The sequence below is a fragment of the Oncorhynchus mykiss genome, chromosome 30 (assembly GCF_057628025.1).
Source record: "Oncorhynchus mykiss isolate SJ-2025 chromosome 30, ASM5762802v1, whole genome shotgun sequence".
NCBI lineage: Eukaryota > Metazoa > Chordata > Actinopteri > Salmoniformes > Salmonidae > Oncorhynchus > Oncorhynchus mykiss.
In genome coordinates this window covers 40,473,386-40,483,076 of record NC_143051.1, presented here as the reverse complement: position 1 = coordinate 40,483,076, position 9,691 = coordinate 40,473,386, and the positions used below count along the sequence as shown (strand labels likewise).

The 9,691-nt window shown below is 40.9% G+C and overlaps 1 protein-coding gene across 1 annotated transcript; it reads left to right on the top strand.

Annotated features, from left to right (window-relative positions):
* The first annotated feature begins 1,244 nt into the window (after window positions 1–1,244).
* LOC110518971 (uncharacterized) lies at window positions 1,245–8,828 on the top strand. Its single transcript, XM_036970884.2, has 6 exons — window positions 1,245–1,796; window positions 2,150–2,213; window positions 2,460–2,613; window positions 6,105–6,392; window positions 6,723–6,879; window positions 8,192–8,828. Exons 2-6 carry the CDS (start codon window positions 2,171–2,173, stop codon window positions 8,360–8,362), a joined length of 813 nt encoding a protein of 270 aa, XP_036826779.1. The 5' UTR covers window positions 1,245–1,796; window positions 2,150–2,170; the 3' UTR covers window positions 8,363–8,828.
* The last annotated feature ends 863 nt before the right edge of the window (window positions 8,829–9,691 follow it).

The window sequence follows — 9,691 nt, the reverse complement described above, 5'->3', positions numbered from 1 at the left end:
CGGAATAGAAAGCCGACTCTTGATTTGATTTTCGATTGGAGATGTTTGATATGAGTCTGGAAGGAGAGTTTGCAGTCTAGCCAGACACCTAGGTACTTATAGATGTCCACATATTCAAGGTCGGAACCATCCAGGGTGGTGATGCTAGTTGGGCATGCGGGTGCAGGCAGCGATCGGTTGAAAAGCATGCATTTGGTTTTACTAGCGTTTAAGAGCAGTTGGAGGCCGCGGAAGGAGTGTTGTATGGCATTGAAGCTCGTTTGGAGGTTAGATAGCACAGTGTCCAATGACGGGCCGAAGGTATATAGAATGGTGTCGTCGGCGTAGAGGTGGATCAGGGAATCGCCCGCAGCAAGAGCAACATCATTGATATATACAGAGAAAAGAGTCGGCCCGAGAATTGAACCCTGTGGCACCCCCATAGAGACTGCCAGAGGACCGGACAGCATGCCCTCCGATTTGACACACTGAACTCTGTCTGCAAAGTAATTGGTGAACCAGGCAAGGCAGTCATCCGAAAAACCGAGGCTATTGAGTCTGCCGATAAGAATATGGTGATTGACAGAGTCGAAAGCCTTGGCAAGGTCGATGAAGACGGCTGCACAGTACTGTCTTTTATCGATGGCATGAAGAGATTGAGATAAAACTGTCCAGTTTGAGTGTTTGTTGCAACTCGTTCCAGACGCTAGCTGCAGCGAACTGAAAAGACGAGAGACCCAGGGATGTGTGTGCTTTGGGGACCTTTAACAGAATGTGACTGGCAGAACGGGTTTTGTATGTGGAGGATGAGGGCTGTAGTAGATATCTCAGATAGGGGGGAGAGAGGCCTAAGAGGGTTTTATAAATAAGCATCGACCAGTGGGTCTTGCGACAGGTATACAGAGATGACCAGTTTACAGAAGACTATAGAGTGCAGTGACGTGTCCTATAAGGAGCATTGGTGGCAAATCTGATGGCAGAATGGTTGATGTAAATTGAGAAGAGCGTGGGAATAATGGTAGTGGTAATAACACTGCAATAACTTCTCACTCACTGTTCATTACTCCAATGAATTCCTATCCATGTGCTAGTGTCTGAAACACTGACAATGACTTCAAAGTTCAAAAGTATTCCAAGGTTATAGACAGGATCAAGAAACATTGACCAATGTATTGGAGACCAATATAAACCATGACAGCATAAGACTTGCTGGCCAAAGGCCGCTAAACAACATTACATATCAGTGTGATCTGAGCGTTCTGATTGATATCAGGCATGCTCTCTGCCATTCTTGTCATTAAACATAAACCTTTGGAATAGTACATTGATAGGACACTTTCCAATTGGCTAAACACTATGAATACTGACAATTGGCTTTCTTTACTCGTCTCCTTACCTCGATCTGAAAAGATAGGGTCGGTTAAACCAGTGACCAAGGGATTTGGTTTCACCTTTTAAGTCTCGTATTAGGGGCTTTTTTTCTAATATGCAACCTTTTAAGTTGCATATTAGGGGCTTTAGTGGATGCTTTTACTGGACCGTATTAAGCTGTGAATCACCTGTATGTATCATGTCTGTTATTTTGAGGGTGCTTGATAGCGTTGGACAGTGATAACAGCTTGATGGTGCGACGTGGAACAAAATTATAATCCAGCAATAAAAAATGACAACGCACTTTGTGTTGGGAACTTCGGACACAGGTTAGCCATTCACCGTGCTTTTATGGGATCGCTTCAGAGCAATCAGAGTTGTATAAATACTCAGTGAGCGTCTGTCAGTGTTGACTTACCGTAACATCACCACAGAGGATCTCTAAGGTAAGTTATTTACTTAATGTATATTATGTTTTAAATCACCCGATCATTGTTGTTTACCTTTCAAGATAGACAAAATTATACTATTCGTACCTCCGTAAACAAGAAGAGTGTGAATACTACTAATATTCATTGATTCCATGTTGTGTAAGTAGTGCTCGGTTTGTTTTTGTAAACTAAGACCGTTCCAGTGCATGAATAAGGGCATTTATAAAGTCCTGTATATCATTGTCATAAATCAGTGATCCTGTATATAACACAAATCAGTGATCCTGTATATAATATTGTTATAAAATCACTGAATCAGAGTGGTATATTACTTTTGTATAAACAGATATTCTCCATTGTGTTCACAGGTGTATTGTCAGCAGATCACCATGAAGGTTGTCGCAGTAATCCTGGCTCTAGCAGTCCTCTCAGGTGACCTTTTACTTCTACTGAGTTTGTGTCCAAAATACCACCCTAATCCCTATACAGCCTGGTCAAAAGTAGTACACTAAATACGGAATAGGTTGCAATTTGGGATGCCGCCTACCTAAGATAATCAATCATCAGCTCTAGAAAAACATATGTTTTCTGAAACATTACCCAACAGGATAATTGACAGGGGCAATACAAATGACAACTGGTTTTAATCAATCGATTGCTCCATTCTCTTAACTATAGGCTGCCATGCATGGGTGCTACCCATGCAGGATGAGCCCCAAACTCCCTGGGAAAAGACAATTGACCAGTTTAAGGACTACATGACAGACCTGAACACTAAGGCTGATGAGAAGGTGAAGAACATCAGGGCCTCCCATCTCAGCAGAGAACTGGAGTGAGTTTATTTCTGTGCCAATTTACCTTTACTTTCCTACAGTTGGCCATTAATCCTGGCAAAAACATTTTAAAAAATATGATGAAATACCTCCCTGATGTGCATTTAGCTTCAAGCCTTTTTGCAGATGTCTTCAATACTATTGTGGATAATCATGCTCCCTTCAAAAAGTTAAGGGTTAAAGGTAGATCAAATGCCTGGTACACTCCGGAATTATCATTCAAGTCATTCATAAGAGATGATGCTTGGGTCAAGGTCAGGCACACAGGTTTAGGCCCGGACTGGCAAGCTTTTAAGCAACTGAGGAATCATTGTGTAAGTCAAATCAGAAAGGCTAAATGATTATGTAACCGCTCTTTCGGATTTTCATGGGAACCTGGCTAAATTCTGGAAAACTGTCAATCCCTGAAGAGTTCTACTTCCTCCTCTGCAACAACAAATTTAATTCAGAAACTGGCCTTATTACGGGACAAAAGGGACAAAAGGATGCATATTATCACCATTTTATTTCAGGAGGCTCTTAGAAGTTATTTCAAAGCCTATTCACAATGATGCTGATAGAGGAAACTTGCTGAATGATCAGAGAAATGATAGTCAAAGTTTTTTTTTGGCCTATTTACAGAAAAAGAGGTCCTGGATGCTTTGCTAGCAATAGACAACAAGAAATCCACCGGGGCCGAAAAATTGGATCCTGGTCTGCTTAAGTGTGCAGCGCCCATTATTGTTGGCTCAATAACACACATTTTCTATTTAACATTATCAGGAAATATTACACAATTATGGAAATCAGCTCTTGTGCTGGGTGGGAATAGTAGTGTTCCTTGTCTAGCTATGATTCTTGAATCCTTGGTAAATGTAGAACTTTGCTCTTTTTTTTATCTGAGAAATGTTTTTGAATGTAAATCAATCAGGGTTTAGGCCTGAGCATAACACTATTACAGCAACCAATTTAGTTGTTAATGATCTTTAGACACAAAATGAAATGTGCTGCTTTGTTTTTGGACCCGTTGAAAGATTTTGATACTGTTGATCATGATTATTGAATAAGTTGTCCTCGATAGGCCTGAGCTCTGACACCTGTTCATGGTTATCTTAGTGACAGAACTCCGGCCATCATGATTGATGGGGTTAAGTCTGAATTTGTTGTACATGAAGGTGTACCAAAGGAGACGATTTTGGGACCTGTTCTCCACTATTTATACAAACACCATTGGTCAATCTGTTAAAAATGTTAAACTTCATCTATATGCAGATGATACTATTATGTATGCTATTGCCCCGGCTGTTGATTTGGCTGTGTCAAAACCTAAGTCAGATTTTACAACTATGCAGGAATCCCTTACTGATTTAAAACTTGTGCTAATTACAGACAAAACTAAATACATGTTGTTTTCAGACTTTCGTAAGGATGCTTCAGATGGACTACATGTTCAGTCATTAGATGGTTCTCCAATCGAACGTGTTCCCGCATATCAATACTTAGGCATTTGGATTGATATGGATTTGACGTTGAAAAAACATATAGATAAGTTAAGATTTAGAGTTGTCTTTTTCTACAGAAACAGATATTGCCTTTCTCTAAGCAGTAGGACGCAGATTATTCAGTCAACCTTTTTATCTGTTCTTGATTAAGGTGATATTATCAGCTGCTACTACTTTTAAACCTTTGGATTGCCATCTTCCATAGTGCCCTTTGTTTTGTTACAAGTGACAGTTTTGATACTAATCACTGCATCCTGTATCAAAAAGTTGGCTGGACTTCGCTAAAGACCTGTAGATCTCTACATTACTCCCTTTTTGTTTACAAGGCCCTACTTCATAAACGTCTGTCTTATATAACTTTGCTATTGAAGTATAGTCACCTGAGTTGTCTGACCCGTTCACAGGATTGGTTAACTCTTGAGGTTCCTAGGGTCTCCACTGAGCTAGGTGAATCTGCTTTTAGTTTTAATGCACCGTATTGCTAGTACAAAATTCTAAATACATTTCATCTTGATGTTCTGGTGCCGTTCGTGCAATTTAAAGTATTGATTGGGGACTGACTTGTGGAGGAATGTATCTGTTTTTCTGGGTGATTTGCAATGTTTTATTTATTCTTCCCATTACTGTGTTTTTGTATTTTAATGTGTATACATATACAGTGCATTCAGAAAGTATTGAGACTCCTTGACTTTTCCCACATTTTGTTATTCTAAATGGATTAAAATGTAACATTTACATAAGTATTCAGACCCATTACTCAGTGCTTTGTTGAAGCACATTTGGCAGTGATTGCAGCATCGAATCTTCTTGTGTATGATACTACAAGCTTGGCACACTTGTATTTGGGGAGTTTCTCCCATTCTTCTCTGCAGATCCTCTCAGCCTGGGGAGCGTTGCTGCACAGCTATTCTCAGGTCTCTCCTGAGATGTTCGATCGGGTTCAAATCCGGGCTCTGGCTGGGCCACTCAAGGACATTCAGAAACCCGTCCCGAAGCCACTCCTGCGTTGTCTTGGCTGTGTGCTTAGGGTTGTTGTCCTGTTGGAAGGTGAACCTTCACCCAAGTCTGAGGTCCTGAGCGCTCTGGAGCAGGTTTTCATCAAAGGATTTCTCTGCACTTTGCTCCGTTCATCTTTCCCCTCGATTCTGACTAGTCTCCCAGTCCCTGCTGCGGAAAAACATCCCCACAGCATGATGCTGCCACAACCATGCTTCACCTTAGGGATGGTGCCAGGTTTCCTCCAGAAGTAATGTTTGGCATTCAGGCCAGAGTTTCATCTTGGTTTCATCAGACCAGAAAATCTTGTTTCTCATGGTCTGAGAGTCCTTTAGGTGCCTGCCAAACTCCAAGCAGGCTGTCATGTGCCTTTTACTGAGGAGTGGCTTCCGTCTGGCCACTACCATAAAGGCCTGATTGGTGGAGTACTGCAGAGATGGTTGTCCTTCTGGAAGGTTGTCCCATCTCCACAGAGGAACTCTAGAGCTCTTTCAGAGTGACCATCAGGTTCTTGGTTTTATATTTTTTCAAATTTTGAGAAACCTGCGTTTGCTTTGTCATTATGGGGCATAGTGTGTAGATTTATGAGGAAAACATTTAATTTCATAAATGTTTGAAAAAGGCTATAACGTAACAAAATGTGGAAAAAGTCAAATACTTTCAGAATGCACTGTATTGTTTGGGTATCATGTGTATATTTAGGTTGTATATACAGGGCGCTTTTGTAAAAGCGACATACATCTCAATATGTCTTCCCTGTTAAAATAAAAAAAACATTTAAAAATGTATATTTTCACCCAGTCCAAAGAATAACACTCACCTATTCTGATGTATTTGATAAATGTCCACTGAGTGTACAAAACATTAAGAACACCTTCCTAATATTGAGTTGAGTCAGATTCACCTGGTCAGTATGTCATGGAAAGAGCAGGTGTTTACATTGTTACATTACAAATTAAATAGTAATTTAATAGGATCTATGTGTTAATAAACCTGTCTGTTTTCCCTCCCAGTACCCTGATCACAGACACCATGTCTGAGCTGAATATGTACAGTGATGATATGAAGACCAAACTGGGACCTCTCGCTAAGGACGCCGCTGAACGTCTGGGCAAGGAAGTGCAGCTCCTTGTTAACAAGTTGCAGGCTCACATGACTGAAGCTAAAGACCGTACCACAGTGTACACCCTGGAACTCCAGACCATGTTGGAGCAGAATGCCAATGACGTCAGTCACAGGGTCAACACCTATAGCCGCAAGCTGAACAAGCGCCTGAGCAAAGACACCCAGGAGATTTGCAGGTGTGACAGAGAGAAGGCAGGAGCCGTTTGCCAGACTAAATCAATTAAAGTATTCAAGTCTTTAGATTGAAGTTTGATTGAAGATTGAAGTCTTTAGATTTAAAGCATTGTCTTATTGTGTCTAAATGTTGGCTGTTATGTCATAATTCATCATGTATTGTTCACCGATAAAAATAAAAAAAACATTCAATACTATTTGTCTGTCACAGAAGTAGTCTGTCACATAGAGGGAGTCATTTAACTGCAAACAAGTTCTAATGAAATGGAATGCTTTACCTTACTTTGACCAGTACCTGTCTTTGACATCTCCTTCCTCTTCACTCTTTTTAGCAAAGTGACCACCTATTTCGAGGAGTTGCAGTCTCGAACCACCTCTGGTGTGGAATCCGTGATGGATCGCGTTGAGCCTTACTATGTCCAGATCCGTGAGCGCGCTGAGGATAAGATGGCTACCCTCAGCAAGCTGCTGGCGACCCAGGCTGAAAAGGTGAGCACTGTCTGTCTCAGTAAGTAGAGCAAGGTGCTTGCATTGCCAATAATTGTGGGTTCGATTCCCGCTGGGGCTACCCATACAAATAAATGTATGCATGATTGCAAGCGCTTTGGATAAACGTGTCTGCTACATGGAATATACAGTGGCAAGAAGAAGTATGTGGACCCTTTGGAATTACCTAGATTTCTGCATAAATTTGTCATAACAATAGACAAGCACAGTGTGCTTAAACTAATAACACACAAATAATTGTATTTTTCTTGTCCATATTGAAAACATAATTTAAACATCCACAGTGTAGGTTGGAAAAAGTATGTGAACCCCTAGGCTAATGACTTTTCCAAAAGCTAATTGGCGTCAAGAGTCAGCTAACCTGGAGTCCAATCAATGAGACGAGATTGGAGGTGTTGGTTAGAGCTTCCCTGCCCTGTAAAAAATACTCACAAAATTTGAGTTTGCTATTCACAAGAAGCATTGCCTGATGTGAACCATGCCTTGAACAAAAGAGATCTCAGAAGACCTAAGATTAAGAATTGTTGACTGGAAAGGGTTACAAAAGTATCTCGAAAAGCCTTGATGTTCATCAGTCCACGGTAAGACAAATTGACTATAAATGGAGAAAGGGCTGCTTTTCTGCCTCAAGGCCTGGACAGCTTGCTATCATCAATGGAAAAATCAATTCCCAAGTTTAGCAAGACAATTTGCAGGAGAATGTAAGGCTATCTGTCCACCAATTGAAGCTCAACAGAAGTTGGGTGACGCAACACGACAACGATCCAAAACACAGTAAATCAACAACAGAATGGCTTCAACAGAAGAAAATACGCCTTCTGGAGTGGCCCAGTCAGAGTCCTGACCTCAACCCGAATGAGATGCTGTGGCATGACCTCGAGAGCGGTTCACACCAGACATCCTAAGAATATTGCTGAACTGAAACAGTTTAAAGATGAATGGTCCAAAATTCCTCCTGACCGTTGTGCAGGTCTGATCCGCAACTACAGAAAACGTTTGGTTGAGGTTATTGCTGCCAAAGGAGGGTCAACCAGTTATTAAATCCAAGGGTCCACATACTTATTCCACCCTACACTGTGAATGTTTACACGGTGTGTTCAATAAAGACATTAACATTTATAATTGTTTGTGTGTCATTAGTTTAAGCTGTCTATTTTTGTGAGTAAGATGATCAGATCAAATGTGATGACCAATTTATGCAGAAATCCAGGTAATTCCAAAGGGTTCACATACTTTTTCTTACCACTGTATTATATTACAACTAGCTGCACCTAAATGGCATTTATTATATCAGGTGAAGGACAAGCTTGAGTCCCGGGCTGAGGAGGTCCGCGAGCAGCTGGAGAAGACCACAGAGAACCTCCGCAGCAGCTTCGAGGACAAGACGGAGGAACTGCGCACCTGGTTCAACCCTTACGGCCTCATAATCCGTGATAAGGCTAAGGCCATCATGGAGACCATGTAAATCAACATACCACCATACAGGCTTAGGGTGGCGGTCTAGTTCACACACTATGTCACATATTTCACCCAAGCTAACAAATATTTTAAAAAAGGGAAGGGAAGTTGCCTTTCAGAAAGCATTTAGTTTGTCACTCCATTCATAAACAAGACATAATGCATATTTGGCTGAGCACAGAGCTTTTCAGACTTGTAACAGGTTTCCAAGATCAACCAAACAAATCTACTTGTGTTAATATCCTCTCTCCCTCATTGTCATCCACCTCTACAAAAGGCACCGTTTCTCAAGCATAGCTGATAAAGTTCACTGAGATGCACACTCTAGCCATTACTGCTTAACATCAAAATGTATATTAGCGGTACAGAACAGTTGTGGTAGGGGAATTGTATAAAGGGCTTTGTGAGTAAGTAATAATAAAAAAACATACATTGGTGAAAGTCTGTCAATCCAATAAAAACATCTATACTAATCTGTGAATTGTTATTCTTATTTAAATTTTGTTTCTGGTGTCCTTTGACAGCTCTTTGGTCTTGGCCATAGTGGAGTTTGGAGTGTGGCTGTTTGAGGTTGTGGACAGGTATATTTTATACTGATAACAAGTTCAAACAGGTGTCATTAATACAGGTAACGAGTGGAGGACAAGAGGAGCCTCTTAAGAAGAAGTTACAGGTCTGTGAGAGCCAGAAATCTTGCTTGTTTGTAGGTGACCAAATACTTATTTTCCACCATAATTTGCAAATACATTTTGTCTCATTTTGTCTGTCATAGTTGAAGTGTACCTATGATGAATATTACAGGCCTCTCTCATCTTAAGTGGGAGAACTTGCACAATTGGTGGCTGACTAAATACTTTTTTGCCCCACTGTATGACATGATAATCATCATAAGCTACGTTTCCATCCAATTGGCAACAGATTGATGTGAATATTCTCAAATCTGCATTAAAAAACATACACATTTTCCCACCAAAGGTGTTTCAATTACAGATATGGAGGATTCGGGGCCCAAAAGCCCGTTTTAGCATGAGCAGCGCCATCGAGGACTTTCACCATCTTGAAGTAGTCAACTGGGTGGGACTTCCTATGGGTTAAGGAAGGATCACATAATTTGTATTCAGGCCCTTTACTCAGTACTTTGGTGAAGCACCTTTGCTACAGCCTCAAGTCCCCAGCAAAAGGTGCACCTGTGTAATGACCATACTGTTTAATCAGCTCCTTGATATGCAACACTTGTCAGGTGGATGGATTCTCTTGGCAAAGGAGAAATGCTCACTTACAGGGATGTAAACAAATTTGTGCAAAACATTTGACAGAAATAAGCTTTTTGTGAGTA

What these genes read in the sequence shown, in the direction of transcription:
- LOC110518971 (XM_036970884.2), top strand. Translation starts at nt 2,171, where the DNA reads ATGAAGGTTGTCGCAGTAATCCTGGCTCTAGCAGTCCTCTCAG. An exon ending in GGCTCTAGCAGTCCTCTCAG is followed by an intron (nt 2,214 to 2,459) that starts GTGACCTTTTAC and finishes TCTTAACTATAG; the next exon opens with GCTGCCATGCATGGGTGCTA. An exon ending in TGGCGACCCAGGCTGAAAAG is followed by an intron (nt 6,880 to 8,191) that starts GTGAGCACTGTC and finishes TTATTATATCAG; the next exon opens with GTGAAGGACAAGCTTGAGTC.